Source organism: Notamacropus eugenii, chromosome 1 (genome assembly GCF_028372415.1).
Source record: "Notamacropus eugenii isolate mMacEug1 chromosome 1, mMacEug1.pri_v2, whole genome shotgun sequence".
NCBI classification, from domain to species: Eukaryota; Metazoa; Chordata; class Mammalia; order Diprotodontia; family Macropodidae; genus Notamacropus; species Notamacropus eugenii.
In genome coordinates this window covers 722,432,131-722,450,395 of record NC_092872.1, presented here as the reverse complement: position 1 = coordinate 722,450,395, position 18,265 = coordinate 722,432,131, and the positions used below count along the sequence as shown (strand labels likewise).

The 18,265-nt window shown below is 42.6% G+C and overlaps 1 protein-coding gene across 1 annotated transcript in view; it reads right to left on the bottom strand.

The window, feature by feature from the left end:
• The window catches only part of LOC140520197 (uncharacterized), a 59,398-nt gene extending 45,952 nt beyond the window's left edge, over positions 1–13,446 (bottom strand). Inside the window, 5 exon segments of the mRNA XM_072633996.1 lie at positions 1,370–1,456; positions 7,943–8,063; positions 8,066–10,107; positions 11,893–11,988; positions 13,303–13,446. Of these exon segments, the coding sequence (XP_072490097.1) occupies positions 1,370–1,456; positions 7,943–8,063; positions 8,066–10,107; positions 11,893–11,988; positions 13,303–13,336 (2,380 nt within the window). The 5' untranslated portion in view covers positions 13,337–13,446.
• Between the last annotated feature and the right edge of the window lie 4,819 nt (positions 13,447–18,265).

Sequence of the window (18,265 nt, the reverse complement as noted above, 5' to 3'; positions counted from 1 at the left end):
TGAGAGTGAAGAAAAGAGTCTGGGAACATTGTGAGGATGGGGACCCAAATCCCATTGAGATGAATGTAGGAGTTGAGCCAGTCTCCTCTTCCTTTCACTTACAAAGGCTGACTAGAAGGCAGAGGAGTAGTAGTGAATACATTTGTGTGTTTTTGGCACTAAAGGGAATGGACAGGGCCTTGGGCCATCATACCACCAAGAGATCCCTTGGGTCAGAGAACAGAATAAGAGACATTTCCCAGGGATAGTCAGTGAATGGGTGTGACCCTGCCAACAGCTCTATAAGGAACTCTCAACATGCCTGCTGGGAGGTACACTCCAAACCTCCTCTTGTACACATTACCCTGAGGTAGCCTATAAGTCCATTGATCTCCAGGTGGAGGAAATGAGGAGTCTCTACTAGGGCAGTGGCTTGGGGATTCAGGTAATTCACCTTGGGTTGAAGTCAGGCCCGGGTCATAATGAAGCCTGCCCTGTGAGCCCAGTGTGGCCAGGACTGGAGGAAAAGGAACCTAGTCTATATCATGGCAGCCAGGTGGCTCAGTGGATGGAGCAGGGGGCCTGGAATCCAAAAGACTCATATTCCTGAGTTCAAATCTGAACTTAGACACTTACTAGCTTGGTGACCCTGGGTTAATCACTTAACCCTATTTGCCTCAGTTTCTTCATCTGTGAAGTGATCTAGAGAAGGAAATAACAAACCATTCCAGGACATTTGCCAAGAAAACCCCAAGTGGGGTCACACAGGGTGACAACTGAACATTGGCAACTGCCAACTTTCTATCATTTGCTACAGAGAACTAGAGCAAAGCCTCCTTACCATAAACTTAGGCTGCAAAGAAGAAAAAACACATTATGTGGAGGCAAAGAGATCAATGGACTTGTAGTGTCAGCATTTCCCTGTTTGGATTTTGCACTTTGTTTCCCAGAGGGCTGTGCTACCTTCACTCTGCCTTGGTTATGCAGACAGTGGTTGTGACTGATGAGGCTCTGTTAGAAGGAGGGGACCTGGAAGCCCTGGGTGATGTGAGCCTGCCCAGAGAGCAGGAGCTGCTCTGTCCTCAGGACCATAGAGGAAGCTGCTCTGAGGTGAACTTCCTGAATAGCCTGGGCAGGTTTTTGTTCAGGGCTGAAGCACTGTGGGAATGGGGAGAGCCTAGACTGCAGATAGTAATAATCTGCAGCAACCTCAGGCCCCAGGCTGCTGATGGTGAGAGTGAAATCTGTCTCACACCCACTGCCATTGAACTGGGCATGCACTCCAGATGCCTGTGCAGTAGCATAGTAGATGAGGAGCCTGGGGACTTGGCCAGGCTTTTCTGCTGGTACCAATTAAAGTAGACAATACTAAACTTATTTCAACTCTCACTGGCCTTGCAGCTGATGCTGGCTGTCTCTCCTGGTGATGTAGACAAGGATCCTGGAGACTCAGTCATCATAATGGCTCCTTGGAAATCTAGGAAATGAACAAAAGTAGATGACAGAAATAAGTCAATGTCCAAGTCAAAGTGTAGGAACAAGAAGATTTTCTGGAGACTACTGAAATTGGAAGCAACTTGTAAGGAGTTATTATTGGCTGTCAACATGAGATAGAAACCATCTTTCCCACAGACTTGCCAATGTTTGTAATGTGTGGCTGGCCTAGGGGTCATCAAGTCTTTAATCCCTTGTAACCTGTGGTCTTCCAAACCCTTCACTGCTCTACTGGGTCTTAATCTGAGCCCAGCGCACCAGTAACCAGAGGAGCTGCCCTGGGGAGACCTTCCTGGCCTTTAGACACCTGTAGAGAGAGCACTCAGAGCCCTGGGAGGGCAAGAGGGAAGAAGGAAAACTTTGATACCCTGAGCAGGACTCACTACAAGGTCATTGGGTCTCCACATGCCAAACAGTCCCAGGACTGGTAAGAGCTTCACCTCAGGAACCCAGTAAGCCACACTGAGTCACGCTGACGGAGACAGGCACTGGGGGAGGAGCCTCACTCTTTTATGTCCCCAGCTGTGTTACATCAAGAGCAAAGGCAAGCTCATGTTTAGTACTGGTACTACTTGTTTGGGTAAATGAGGAGAGGCTTCTCTCTGTGTCCCTGGACTAGATTTCCCATAACCATGAGAGAGCTCCAACCCTGGGCAGGTGGCAGAGACAGCAGGAGCTCACAGCTTGGAGGCTTTGGAGGTGCCTCCACTGACCCTGCTCCTGGACCTGCCCCACTACCTCCCTCTGCTGGAGAAGGTGTGAACTCAAGGAGGCAGTGAGGAGGGTGAGACTCATGGACAGATCCTAGCTTCAGCCCCTGGGAAAAGCTCAGCAGAGCCTCTTTCCGAGGGAAATGGGTTTCGTCAGTCACTAGATGACCTTACTCTATTTGTTCTGAGCATTGAGAAAAGAAAGGTTATATCTGCCCTTGTCCCCATTCTCCCATGCCAGACATGCCATGAAGGTGAGGACCCTTTCTGTGATCCATCCCATACCCTGCTTGTGACTCTTTCCAGAGGTGCGGATGTGTGTCAATCTGTGTGCCAATGTGAGGACATGAAAGTGAGAATAACTGAGTAAGAGACACACTGGAGAATAACTGATTTCTGGATAATCACTTCTGTCCTGGGGGATTAAAAGAGCCTGCTGTTTGGCATCCCAGCCCCCAGCCTCTTTTCTTTCATCAGCCAACAGTGAATAAACACACGAACAAGCAGTTCTGCTTTTGAAAAATATTTTATTTTTTCCAATTACATCTAACAGATATTTTAAACTTTTTTTTTTGAATTTCTGAGTTCCAAATTTTCTGCCTCCCATTCCTTTTCTCTCATTGAGAAGCGAAGCAATCTGACATATGTTATACATGTGCAGTCAGGCAAACCCATTTCCAGATTAGTCGTGTTGTAAAAGAAGACACAGACCAAAATACCCAAAGAAAAGCAAAGAATAAAAAGTTTGCTTTGACCTGCATTGGAAATTCATCAGGTCAAAGGACACTTAAAAAAGATGGGGAAAAAACAAATGCTAAATGCTTGGGACAAAAATGAAAAAGTGGAATGCTTCATGCTCCAGAGGGGTTCATAATCTAAGGGAGGATGTGATAATATTAATTACTATTATTATGGGGGTGACATTTTTGATTGCCCTTATGTTGGCAAAGTACATTGAAATTTTATCTCCTTTTACCCTTAGAATTGCACTAAAAGGGAGGTGCTACTAAAAAGTAGCACTAATGGGGGGACTGACCATTTTACAGATGAGGAAACTGACACAGTCAGAGTTGAAGTGACATCAAGTAAATCTCTGAGGCAAGATTTGAACTTAGTTCTTCTGAATCCAGGCCCTGGTTTCCTTGCACTGCACCACCTTGCTGTCTGCAGTGTATCTATAGAGGCACTGATTCATCCAGACGTGATTTGGTGTGAGCAATTCCCATGCACAAACATCAACCTGTGCATCTTAGAATCTTCTCCATAAAGCAGAGTCCTGAGGAGTTGTGTTTAGCACTCAGAGGTTAAGGTGAAGAACACAGCCAGCATGGGTGAGAATCAGGATTGGATGCTGGGTTTCTTGACTCTCAGGTCACCTCCCTACCCCTCATTCACTGTGGCCTCATCTTTATCACATGTGTTTATATCATGAATATCTGTATTTGTATCATCTGTCTATATTACCTATCTGTCTTCTGCACCTTCCATGTCTATATCTGCCTATGCTGGGAGAGGAAATGGGGACAGAGAGAGAAGAGGGAGGGCTGAGGATCCTTCCATTTACTTTGGGAAACACAGGCCTGAGAACACCAAGGATATTTGGGGAAAGAGTGTAAGCCTTGGGATGTGACCTGGCTGAGTATCAGCTCTCCCTGAGCAGCTGTGTGACTGTGGTGAGATGACTCAGCCTCTCTGAGTTGGCAAAATGATGGGAGAAAAAAACGTTTATAAGAGTAAATGAATCTCTGAGTGTGAAGGGTTTGTTGAAGGCATCTAATGTAACACTTTCTCTAAGGTGTGAGTGCTCACACAGGACTTAAGTAATGAATAAACATACAGAAGAGGAACTGAAGGATGATGGTTCAGCCTAGAAAGAAAGGGAAGAGAAATAAGAATGAGCTTCAGGAATTTTTCTTAAAAGAAAAAGTGTAGAAAAAGAAAAGAATCAAAAGTCATAGAGGAAAAGGGATAGTGAACGAAAGACTTCACTTCAACAGAGAAAAGAAGGGGTCAAAGGGGGCATTATATAACTAAATAAAGAAGGAAGAGATAAAGAAAGCAGAAAATAAAACTCTAAAAACAGGGACATGGTGGACAACTAGAAGAGAAGGTGGAGGCTGAGGTGAAAAGAGCCAGTGGGAAGAGTTGGGTTAAAATAGATAGAAGAAAGCTAATTATCTGGATAAAGCAGTGCCTAAGAGTGGAAGGGGAAAACAGCCAGAAAACTGAATTCAGAAAAAAAATACACAAAGACACAAATGCTGCTTAATGAATGTGAAGAAAATCCCTGAGACCCCTCTGACTGGGTCCACTCCAAACTGATGCTCCACAAACTCACTGGGGGCTACAGTGCTGAGAGGCAATGTTTTACACCTTCATTAACTCACTATCTCACTTAGCATCGTTGTTCTTCAGGATGTTTTCATCCTTCAGACTTTCAGTAGCTCAGTCAACCATGCTTTCTCAGTTGAGAACCTGCCTTCATATTCTCCTGAAGAAAATGGAAGTCATTCTCAGAGAGCTCCCTGTTCTTTTCTCCTCATCTCCCATTTCCAGGCACCTTCTGCCACTGTCTCCTCCTTCACCCTGCCTGACCCATATGAGGAAGCCATGCTCATGTCAAAGTCAACCTGTCAACATTCCTAAGCCACCCCATTCCATTCTCTCTCTTTCAGCAGATGACACCTCCTATCATCAGAATCCTCTCATTTATGTTCAGCCTCTCCCTGCTTCCTGATTGTTTCCTTCCTGCTTACAAGTAAACAAAAATGTCCAGCCTCTCTCCCTGTTACCTGCTGTCCTAGAATCTCCCTCATGGCTGGTGGGAGGCATACTGCAACACACTCAGGTGCACACACAGGAAGCCTCAGGCAGCCAATGAGGCCTTGTCAATCCCAGAACCAGAGACTGAAAAGGCAATGACTGGGGTGGGCCATTCAACTTTGTTCCTGGGCCCTGCCTAGGTCATAGGAAGCCCAGTTCTGTGAGGTGAATGGGGGCAGCTCTTGAGAAAAAGACATTTAATCTTTGTCCTTGCTGCAGAGAACTGGAATGGAGATTCCACCAAAGGAAACTGGGTTTGCAACAAGAGAAACTATGTCAAGGCAAAGATTTGATGTGGGTTTGAAAGGTCAGCAAATCTCCAGCATATTCCACTTTGTCTCCCAGGGATCTATGCTGAGTCCACTCTGCCTTGTTGGTTGTGTTTGTCCTTTGTTTTTCAATAGGACTGGGACATCAGGGAAATGATGACATGACTTGCAGTTGACTTTGACTTGAGAGAGGGAGGGCTGTGCAAGATCACCAGCCTCACTTCTCCCTCCAGAGCCATCTGGAACAAGTTGCCAGATATTCATCACGATGACTGGAAGTGACCCAGGATGCAGTGGGAGACCCTGGCCCTTTTAGGCCAAGACCGTTTCAAGTTCCTCACTTTGAGAGAGATAGTGCCCATTCATTGAATAGGTCTCTTGAAGAACTGACATAAGGGATGGCCCCTTTAATTAGAAAAAGAAAAAAAAAATCAAACTTCGAGAAAAAAACCCTGACAATTGCTGGGCAAAAGACAAACAGTTACTATTGACATTCACTCTAATCCAGGGTGGCTGAAAATATAGGGAGGAGAGGAGAGGAAGGGAAGGGAAGGGACCAGTGTCTGACACTGTATACCAAAATAAATTCCGAAAGGGTACATGGTTTAGGTATAAAGGGTGATACTGTAAGCAAATTATGGGAGCAAGGAGTAGATTATCTGCCAGATCTATGGTGAATGGAGGAATTATGACCAAAGAAGAGACAGAGAACATTATGAAATGCAAAATGGATAATTTCAATTACACTAAACTGGAAAGTTTTTGCACAGATGAAGCCAGTGCAACAAAGCTAAGGAGGGAAGCAGAAAAAGAATTTTTACAACTAGTGCCTCTGATAAAGGCCTCATTTCTAAAGTGTATAGAAAATTGAGTCAAATTTACAAGAATTCAAGTCATTCCCCAGTTGATTAAGGGTCAAAGGATATGAACAGGAAATTTTCAAAGAATTAAAACTATCTACAGTCATATTAAAAAAATTCTTAATATTGTACAGGAAGCAACAAGTAAATATATCCTGAAGAAAAAGAACAAAGCAAAATGGCTGTTTGATGAGGCCTTATAAATAGCTGAGGAATGGAGGAATGGGAAATGAAAAGGGGAGATTTCCTCAAATGAATTCATAATTTGTGAGAATATCAAGGAGAATTATGGTTTTCTTAAATGACATTGGCAAAGAAACAGAAGAAAACAACTAAATGGGAAAGACAAGAGTCCTTTTCAAGAAAAAATGAGCTGTCAAGGGAGTATTTCCTGAAAATAGGGGCATGAGGATTTCTGGAGCCAAGATGGCAAGCTGGGGCAATGACTTGTCTATACTCTTCCAAATTCCCTTTAAAACAACCCTGCAATAATGGCTCTGAACCAATTTTGGAGCAGTGAACCACATTACCAGCCTAGGATAGCTGGAAGGGTAAGCAGGAAAGGTCCCTCACTACAGTGGGAGAGTGCAGTAAAGTGAGGAAGCCAGTGGCAGGCTTCATCCTAGGGGGTCATGGCATATTTTAGGGAAATCATGAGCAACTTTAGGGTTTATGAGATAAATTCAGTTTCTTTCGAGGGCTTCATGCACTATATGAAATACACAATGTCTAGTGAGGTCTGTGCTCCAGGGAAAGACCAACACCCATTCATTAAATTCTTCAGTCTTATCTCCAGGAAGATTTCTCCAATGGACACAAACAAAAATATTTATGAGGCTCAGGTGATGACTTTCCTACCATTACTGCTTTTCTAAGACTTCCCTGTAGTGTGAAGAATGTGGTGCCTAGTGACCTGCCTCGTCCAGGAAAAGGCTGGTCCTCACTGAGCACATTCTTAAGTTTTCTCTCCACTAGGAATCCTTGATGTAAAGGAAGAGATGATCTCTGGCTGCAGACCTTCCTTGAGTCCAGGCAGGGCTTGTTCATGAGGTGAAATTTCTGGTGTCTAACAAGTTCAATAGTCCATCTGAATGTTTTTCCCCATTCATTACAGGAATATGGTTTCTATCTCAGGTGAATTCTGATGGAAAATAAGGAATGATGTTAGCCTTAATACTTTTCATATTGATTATGTTAATGAGATATGTCCTCTAGAATGGATTCTCTGATGTGAGAGAAAAGAATGTTTCTCCCATATAAAGAAACAATTACTGAAGGAGAACTAAACTTTTCTCCTATTTCCTCATTCAGAAATTGGCCACTGTAAGTGATTCAGCCAGTCTTTGAAGGGCAGGGTTGATGAACAGATGAAGTCTTGGGCAAGACTTATTCAACTTGACAATTTAGATATGACCAAAATTTAAAGAGATTTTATTCTAGGTGGACTCTGGCCCATTGTATTTTAGTAAACCAGGTCTGAGGGGAAGTGGACCTCTCTGATCCAGACTGCCCCAGGCAATGGCGATCTGGATAGAAATAAGTCTCTTTGTCCAAAACTGAGTGAAGATTCACGTCTCCCCACTGAGTCCCTCATTAGAATAAGTCAAAATCTCATTATAATACTCCTTCTGATTAAGTTTTAACTAATCAGGATTGATTTAGGCCTGTAGGTTAACTCTCACTTATCTAAGGGCATATAAATGTTGAAAGGTCTCCATGATTCACCTTTAGTTTGTAAGAGATAGTTAAATGACCCTTGTTTTTATTAATTATTAATTGGCCATAATTAAATGATTACCCAGAAATTATGTCTCTTCAACTTTGCTTTCAGCAGAATTGTATGGTAATGTGATAATGTATATAAAAGGTTTTATGACATCGTGTATCTCTCCACTGTGGATTCTGTTATGTGCAGCAAGTAGGGAGTTTAGTTCTGAAAGCTTTTTCCACATTGACTAAATGCATAAAGTTTCTCTCCAGTGTGGATTCTGCGATGTACAGCAAGAGTGGAGTTGTAACTGAAAACTTTTCCACATTCATTGAATTCATAAGGTTTCTCTCAAGTGTGGATTCTCTGATGTTTAGCAAGACTGGAGCTGTATCTGAAAGCCTTTCCACAATGATCGCATTCATAAGGTTTCTCTCCAGTGTGGATTCTCTGATGTTGAGCAAGACTGGAGCTGTATCTGAAAGCCTTTCCACAATGACAGCATTCATAAGGTTTCTCTCTAGTGTGGATTCTCTGGTGCACAGTAAGTAGGCACCTGTGTCCGAAAGCTTTTCGACACTGATTACATTCATAAGGTTTCTCCCCAGTGTGGATTCTCTGATGTTGAGCAAGACTGGAGCTGTATCTGAAAGCCTTTCCACAATGATCGCATTCATAAGGTTTCTCTCCAGTGTGGATTCTCTGGTGCACAGCAAGTAGGCACTTTTCTCTGAAAGCTTTTCGACACTGATTACATTCATAAGGTTTCTCCCCAGTGTGGATTTTCCGGTGCACAGCAAGTTGGGAGTTTTGTCTAAAAAGCTTTCCACACTGATTACATTCATAAGGTTTCTCTCCAGTGTGGATTCTCTGATGTGCAGCAAGTCGTAAGTTTAGTCTGAAAGTCTTTCCACACTGATTGCATTCATAAGGTTTCTGTCCAGTGTGGATTCTCTGGTGTACAGCAAGCGTGTATCTCTCTCTGAAAGACTTTCCACACTGATTACATTCATAGGGTTTCTCTCCAGTGTGAATTCTCTGATGTGCAACAAGACTGGAGCTGTATCTGAAAGCCTTTCCACAATGATTGCATTCATAAGGTTTCTCTCCAGTGTGGATTCTCTGATGGGCAGTAAGTGAGGACTTTTGTCTGAAAGCTTTTCCACACTGATTACATTCATAAGGTTTCTCCCCAGTGTGGATTCTCTGGTGCACAGCAAGTTGGTAGTTAAGTCTAAAAAGCTTTCCACATTGATTACATTCATAAGGTTTCTCTCCAGTGTGGATTCTCTGATGTGCAGCAAGTCGTAAGTTTAGTCTGAAAGTCTTTCCACATTGATTACATTCATGAGGTTTCTCTCCAGTGTGAATACTCTGATGTAGAATAAGGTTGAAGTTTTGTCTGAAAGCTTTTCCACACTGATTGCATTCATAAGGTTTCCCTCCACTGTGTATTCTCTGGTGTACAGCAAGATGGCACTTTCTTCTGAAAGCCTTTCCACATTGATTGCATTCATAGGCTTTCTCTCCAGTGTGGATTCTCTGATGTTTAGCAAGATTGGAGCTGTCTCTGAAAGCCTTTCCACATTGATTACATTCATAAGGTTTCTCTCCACTGTGGATTCTCTGATGTTTAACAAGACTTGATCTCCTTGCGAATGCCTTTCCACATTGATTACATTCATATGGTTTCTGCCTTGTGTGACTCTTCTGATGTACAGCAAGGTGATCTTTAAATCTGAATCCATTTCCACAATGATTACATTCACAAGACTTCTCACCATTGTGGATTCTCTGATGATGAGTAAGACTGGAGCTCTGTGGGAATGCCTTTCCAAGTTTGGTATACCCATAAGGTTGCTCTCTAGTCTCCATGCTCTGATGTACAGCAAGACTAGAGCTGCAACTTCCAGTCTTTCCACACTGATTACATTTGTGGGGTTTCCTCTCACTGTGAATACTGTGAGGAGAAAGGAAGGATGAGTGTTCACTAAAAGGTACACCACATTCATGAGACTCATGTGGTTTCTCTCCAGTATGAATTTTTTGACAGTATTTCAGGGACAACTGTTGACTCATGTTTTTCCCATAATGATGATAACCATAAGGTTTTTCTCCTGTGTGGATTCTGTCATTTGTAGCACAAATTTCTCTCCCAGTGATGTCACAGGGACTATCACTCATAAGGTTTTCTTCATGTGTTTTCTTCGCAGAAATCCTTAGCTTTTCAGTAGTCTCTTTCATTACAGGTCTAATCATTCCTTCTGCAAAAAACAGACAGTAAAACATATACACAGACACACATGTACACAGATATATAATTAGAAACCTTTCCCTCCATTGCAAGAAAATAAACTGATCTACATGGTCCTTCCCCAGGTGAAGAAAAGAGTCATAAAAGACAGAAACATGATTGTCTTAAAATGCCATTAGCTCAAATTTGCAGGATAACTTGACTTACAAAGAGCTTCAGAGACAAAACATATTGGGTCTGCAGAAATATCTGTGAAACTGGCAGACCTAGCATTCTTATTACAACGTCTAGTCAGGCCATGAGCTCAGAATTACTGAGTGACCTGAAAAGTATCCCTGCAGGTGACACTGGACCACCAACCCTGAAAGTGGGCATGATCTGTCCATGGAACTAGATGGCCCTTCTCCATGGCACTTACTTTTGTTCTACATTTTTTGAGAAAAACATGTTTTATTTTTGTATGCTTGACTTTTCTCTCCCTCCCTTTGGGTCTTATTCTCCAAAGCACAAAAATATTGAAATCAGGCCAATTCATAAGCCTAGAATGGGTTTATAAGTTGAAGGGAAAAGAAGAGTCAATCATTGTAGGTGGCAAGCTTAACTGTTGCCTTATTGTAAGAAACTGCCATGGCAACTGCCAGCCTTGAGCAATCACAAGTGTGATGAGTCAACAGCCAGCAACACTGGACCAGAGACCCCACGAGACAGAAGATCAGGACTCACTGAAGGCTGGGATATAGGTAGCTTTTATTACTAGACATATTTCCAAATTAAAATATGTCCTTTTAAAAAGCTAAGTAGTATTGTGCATGTAATAGACAACAGTATATTAGAAACATAACTTTTATATGCACTGAAAAAAGGTCAGGTGACTCACTTGCTTGCAATATTTGCTTTACCACCAAAGTCTGGAACTGATTCTGCAATATGGCTGATGTGTACCTGGATTTTTTCTCATTCTTGTCTCTATTCTGAATCCTTCCCAATTCTATTCTCCTTAAACAATTATTAATTTCACACCTACAGTTCCCCTTTATTCCAATGTATCCCACTGAACTAGATAGCTTTCTGCTTCCAAACATTCTCCTTTCCCTAGATCAATTAAGACCAAGGTTCCTGATCTGTTGTTTCTTCTCAACCATTTCCATGTTTCTATGACAGATGGGCAGCTCCTTGACAGCAGGAACTGCCTTGTCCCTTCCTAAAACTTGATAAGGTGCCTAGAAAACTGGAGGTGCTTAATCCATGCTTATTGATGGACTGCCAGGATCCATGACTGACGCCAGGCCCCAGCTTCTACCTCAATCTCTATATTCTGGTTTCTGTCTTATTTGTCAAATGCAGCGTCTGGCCTCAGCCCCATTGTTCTCCTTTTTACACCTTATCTCCTATTTCAGTGAACTTTCTCTAGTTCTAAACCTGATGGGACCTGACCAGATGCATGGTAAAGATTACAGAGACTTCTTTGTAGGTTCTTGAAGAATCTCTTACTATGGAACACCTGGGAATTTCTACTACCCACTTCATCAGACTGAGAGTGGCCGTCAGATTCAATGAATCTGCCAAACAGTTCTCCAAGAAGGGTCCAAAGATCGAGCCTTGGAGATCAAGGAGGGCACATGGGTTGATGATTTACGTAAAGTATATCCTAGGATTAATTCTATGTGAGTGGCAGATAACTAAAAATCTCTGAGAAAGAATTCCAAGTCAGGTGTTCCTGACCCCAAATCTACCACTTGCACTGCCCCAAGACCCAGAGTCACAGCTCTCATATACCTGCTTTCCTGTCACTAACCTGTACAGCAGCTCCTCGGGCCTTCTTGTTCCAGCTTTTGTGGTACTTCTCTTTCCTCCAAATAAAAAGCCAAACATTCTCTGGGAACTAGAAGCCCTAAGGATGTGGAATAAGGAATGAACATGGAGAAAAAGTTAAAATTGAGTTTTCTTTAGGGAAAATAGTATACATACAAAGCTGCTCCATTTTGAGAATCACTCCAACATGCTCACACACATCTGACTTCTTCCATTAATGCTTGTAACCAAAAAAAGATGTGCCATATCAGCACTGACCTCCAGAAAACTAGAGCTTGATGAATCAGTTTTGGCTTTGTCTCCTATCCACCCAAGAAACCTATAAAACCTTTTCACTGTTTCTTCAAGGAGTGCCTTTCATGGCGAGATTCTCCTTTTGGGGAACTCCATGAAGCTTACTCAAATTCAAATTGTTAGCCAGTCTGTGATTCCTACCATGTATAGGGGGCATGAGAGCAAGGAGCAAAGGATGGTTCCCAGAAGCCCTTAAGCATGGTTTCATAGCATTCATTTTTGAGAACTTTGGGGAAAGGTGGGGGAGAAGGTCATGGAGCCAACTGGGAATGAGAAAATTAAATCATGGTGCACCTTCACCATAGGAGGGATGCATTGCAGACTTTCCATAATCTAGAAATTAAGAGGCAGCTGGTAGTGCAGAGGAGAGAGTCCTGGGATGAGAATGAGGAATGCCAAGGTTTCAATCCAGCCTCAGACAGTTACTAACTGTGTGTCTCTGGAAAAGTCACTTAACTTCTGTTTGCTTCAGTTTTCCCAAATGCCAGATGGGGATAATAATGAGCTAATAACATAATATTGTAAAATAGTACTCTACACAACAGCTAATGAACAACAGGTGAAGACAAAGATTCATTTCCCTCTGTCCTTTTCCACCACCTGTACTGGATAGTGGAGGCAATTTAAAGAAAGACTAAGGAGAAACGTGTGACACTTGGCAGACCCAGAAGCTGAGAGTTTCAAACTGATGCTTGTCAAAAAGAAGGATATTCTAAATAACTGGCCCATCCCAAAGAGGAAGAGGGTACAAAGAGAACTATACTTTCTGAGCACTTTACAGAGATCTGGCAAAAATAATGAATGTCCAGGGAGAGCTTGGGGTAAATAATCCAGAGGATTAGTTCTACAACTGAGATGCTTCACCACTGATCTGATCTTTGACTTCAAGCTACCTAGAATTGCCAAGAGACAGCTTACAGGAGCAACAAGGGAACATACATGTTATCTTCTTACCATCTAGTCTGATGTAGAAGGCAGCAGAAGGACAGAAGAACACCCCACTTCCCTTCCTGGTAATTGATAAATGATCCAAAGCCAGCACAATAAGGGATGAAGATACTGCCTCTGATAGCAGAGGGGCCAGGGGAAATGTCCTTACCCAAGGAGAGTAGGTTTTGGGCATTCTCCAGCATGACCTCCTTGTAAAACTTCTTCTGAGGATGGTCTAAGAGGTCCCATTCCTCTGGGGTGAAGTCCACAGACACATCCTGGAATGTCACCAGCTCCTAAAACATCAAGAGTCACAAGACTGAGACCTAAAAAAGACTCCAGAATTCAGGCAGTCCAACCCTCATCAAGTGAGAAGAGGAAACTGAAGTGCAAAAAGGGGACTGACCTAAGAGTCATATCCTTGTTGAGTAAGAGAGTCAATACTTAAAACCATAGTCACTGAGAAGTCACTGAAAATTGAGAAAAGTATTTCATATGATCACTTGGAATAAACCTGAAGAATGTCTTACTATGGAATCTGGGACAAATTTTGTGTTGTTATCTGTGATTCTGAAAGATCTCAGGAAGAGAAAGAGAGAAATGTGAAATTTCTTCCTTATTTGAACTGATAAAAGCAATGTTCTAAATAATATTATGTCAGGTTTGTGAGAAGCTGGCAAGTAGAGTGTATTCTGGGGTGTGAGGGGCAGAATGAATGTTTGATTAAAGGAGAGGGAAGAAAAATATCTAGCTAATTACCTCAGAGCCTGAATCAAAGTTCTATCCAGATAAAACATGAAAATGATTCATAAGAGATATTTAATTATAACCTGAACTGAACTAAGGGAGATGAGACTTTTCAGCCAAGTGCAGGAGAATTATGTCGTTACATTGGGTCTTGAGACTGCCCTAGATATAACCTGTCATGGCCAAAGCATCTCTACCTTCTCTTTATGATTGCTTGCATTTGTCAATAACTTACTATTTCATTAATAAAATATTTAGTAAGGTAGTTGTTCATTGTTGTTGGATTTTTGTGTTCAAAGCAGCCTAAAAAGACATCACTACGTAAGGGTGAAAGTACAATGTTTGTGACCATGGATGATCAGACTAAAAGAGGCCAGAAGGCTTTACCACAGGCTGGGAACAAATAGTCCACATGAATATTTGGGGTGGAGAGGCCTCTCCATTTGCACATCTCACTATTCTTTTGACATGCTACAATTCTGCACCATGTTCTTTGATGCTGATAAGCTATTCTGGGTAGTCCTTTGTCACTGTCTCTGATGACTCACCACTGATTACAAAATGCTTCAGAGACCTTTGGAATGCCCTTGTATTATGTCTTCTGACCACATTGTCAGTGCCTACTTTGCATGTGTTCTCCATAAAAGTCTTTTAGGAAAACATACTTTTGGCTTTTCAACGTGGCCAGACCATCAGAATTGTGCTCTTTGCTATAGCACGTGAATGATTGGCAATCTAACATGAGAAAGCCAGAGTCCAGTACTTTTCCAGGTGACCTTCAAAATCTTCCTAAGATAATTGTAATGGGATTCAAAGAAGATTCACAATTTCTCCATTTGCTGCAGTCAGTGCATGGTGCCATGGTGAATGGTGGAGAACCTCTATTTTCCTTGTATACATTTTCTGAAATATTATTTCCCCTTACTACAGGGTTTTTTTTTTATACTTTTCAGTTCCAGATTCGATCACTCTTTCCCTCTCTTCCCTCTGCCACTAATTTACATAGTGTAGGTGTAGAGTGTGCTCAGGGAAGACCAGTACCTTTGGTGTGATGACTGCAGAGCCCTATTTGAGGTTCTTTCCAACTTTGGTATCTACCTGTTCCACCTAATTCTCACCTGTGGCTCCAACAAGGTGTAGCATGTGCATTGGTCACACTCTAGTAAACCAGGTTGAGGGTAGCTAAGTGTTTCCAAATCCATTGGTGAGTTAGCGGGGTGTCTACCTCAAGTATGCAAAAACTTCCTCTGCTGGAATGGGTGGATGAGAATAATTTTTTGCAGTGGCCATGAAGGCAGATGGAGCAGGTGATATGGAGTACTTAGAGCTTAGTTAGACAAGACATCACTGCTTCCTGAGACAGTGCCAGCCATCTTCACTTGGTCCTGCCACTGAACTATGATGATTCTGGAGGGAGTGAGGCTGATGACTTCATACAACTCTGCCTCACTTAAATCCAATTCACACATGAATCAAAAGACATCACCCACGCCATTTGACTATTATACGTCAAAGTCTTCTGGCAGTAGGCAAGTGATGAAGCAGTAGGTGTGGATACACTGGGAGCTATAGTCATGATCCTGCACACAGGTGGCCCAGGGTTGTTTCTCAGTGGAAGCAGCAGTGGGACAATTCAGCCCCCTGGGTGTCTGAGCAGCCTTTTAAGGATTGCATTGCTCAACTCCTGGTGTGAGGAAGGGGGCTAGAAAAAGTGCCCTAAACACTGTCTGTTTACCCAACACCCTATCCTGATTACTGTAGCAGGTGACGAATCCCACTATGCAGTCAAAACACACAAAAATTATAATATGTATGAAAAGTCTGCAAACATCAAAACATTTATTCACCATGGGCACATGGAATGTGTGCACACTAATAGATAACACAAAATCCAGTAGACCTGGAAGAACTGCTCTTGTTGCAAGAGAACTGAACAGGTATCTCATCCACAGAGCAGCCCTGAGTGAAACAAGGTTGGCAAAAGAAGGCTATCTTACAGAAGTTAGATACACCTTCTTCTGGAGTGGGAGCAGTGAAGGGGAGTGCCGTGAAACTGGCGGGCATTTTGCAATCAAAACTAATCTAATCAACAAGCTGCTATGCCTGCCAAAAACAGTGAATGGCAGGCTCATGACAATGTGATTGCCATTTGCAGGAAAATGCCATGCAACCACCATCAGGGCCTATGTTCCCACCACGACAAAGCCTGATGAAGTCAAAGAGAAATTTTATGAAGACCTAGAGACACTTATCATCAATGTGCCAAAAGAGGACAAGCTTATAATTCTGGGTGACTTTAATGCTAGAGTAGGCTCACAAAGCAGACTTGACAGGGAGTCCTAGGGAGGAATGGAGGTGGAAAGAGCAACAGTGGTGGTCATTTCCTGCTGAAGGCTTGTATTGTATTGTTTGACCTTCTCATCACCAACACTGTCTTCTGTTTACCTCAGTGCAATGAAACTTCATGGATGCACCCTTGCAGCAAACATTGGCATCTAATAGACTAGGTGATTGTAAGGAGAAGAGACAGACAAGATGTGAGAGTGACAGAGGCAATGTGTGGTGCAGTGTTGCACTTATTGGAGAATTATCCTTTCCAAGCTAAATATGTGCATTCATCAAAAGCACCACCCCCAAGGCAAAATGAATACCAGAAGAACTAATCTCAACAAACTAGAGCTCATCTCTGACCATAAACAGTTTATTGCTGACTTAGAGGGAAAGTTGAGCCAACACACAGTTGGGAACAGTGGAGCAGAAAAGGAGTGGGCAGCTTTCAGAGATTTGATGCACAGCCCTGCATTTGCTCATCTGGGTCAGAACACTCACAAACACCAAGACTGGTTTGATGAAAATGATGAGGAAACTTGGAAGCTGCTAAATGAAAAAGAAGTATTCCACAAGATGTACCAGCAGGATAGCTCATTCACCTCTAAGAAAGCAGCATTTAATTCCATCATAAGGAAAGTATAAGCAAAGCTTAGAGAGATGCAGGATTCCTGGCTCAGTGAGAAGGCAGATGAAATTCAGTTTTGTGCTGATAGTAACAATCCAAAGTGCTTTTGTGATTCCCTGAAAGATATTTATGGAACGAAAACCTATGGTGCATCACAACTACTCAGTGCTGATGGAGCCACATTGATTAGGAACAACAGACCATCATCAATCAATGCTGAGGCCATTGACCATTTACCTCAGGTTGAAGTCAATCCCTCCTTAGCTGAACTTCCAGCTGAAGAACACGTTTAGAGGGCCATTAGGTTCATTTCATGTGGCAAAGCACCTGGTGCTGAGTCTATCCCAGCTGAGATTTGAAAGGTAGGGTGACCATTGCTCATGCAAAAACTGACTGAAATTTTTCAAGTTATATGGCAAGAGGAGGTTATCCTCTAGAGTTCAAGGATGCCTCCACTGTCCATCTCTATAAGGGTAAAGGGAATAGATTGTCCTGTGACAAACACTGGGGGAACTCTCTCTTAGTCATTGCAGGTAAAATTCTTGAAAGAGTACTCCTTAATGGACTGATCCTTCACCTGGAAGACAGGCATACATCTGAGAGCCAGTGAGGTTTCAGAAAGGGCATTTAGGGTTAAGAACAGTTGATATGGTGATTGCTGCCCCACAATTCCAGGAGAAATGCCAGGAGCAGAAAAGTGGTCTGTACACAACGTTTTCAGATCTGATCAAGGCTTTTGACACTATTAGTAGTGAATGGACAATTACATCAAAATTTGGTTGCCCAGAGAAGTTCATCAACATTGTCCATCAATTTCACCATGGCATGTTTGCCCAGGTTCAGGATAATGGACAATACTCTCGTGCCTTCCCAGTCAGCAGTGGAGTGAAACAGGGCTGTGAAACTTGCCCCTATGTTTTTTAGCATGATGTTTACAGCTATGTTGACAAATGCTTTCAACGAGGATGAACATAGCATCAAGGTCAATTACTGTACCGATGGCAAGTTCTTCAATCTGAAAAGGTTACAAGTGAATACCAAAGTGGAGGGAGTGTTGGTGCATGATTTTCTCTTTACACAAGACTGTGCACTCAATGCAGCCTCTGAAGCTGAGATGCAACAACATAAGGATCAGTTGTCTGGTTCCTGTGCTAATTTTGGTCTCATCATTAACACCAAGAAAAGACAGGTGCTCCATCAGCCACCATCACACCATCCATGTGTGGAACCATCAGTCACAGCAAATGCAGAAATTTTGAATTCCATTGATAAGTTCACTTACCTTACCAGTGTACTTTCCAGGGATGTACACACTGACAATGAGGTTGATGCATGTGTTGCCAGAGCCAGCTCAATGTTTGGGAGACCCCAAAGAATAGTTTGGGAGAGAAGAGGTATTAGAGTATCATACTGAAGGTCTACAGAGCCT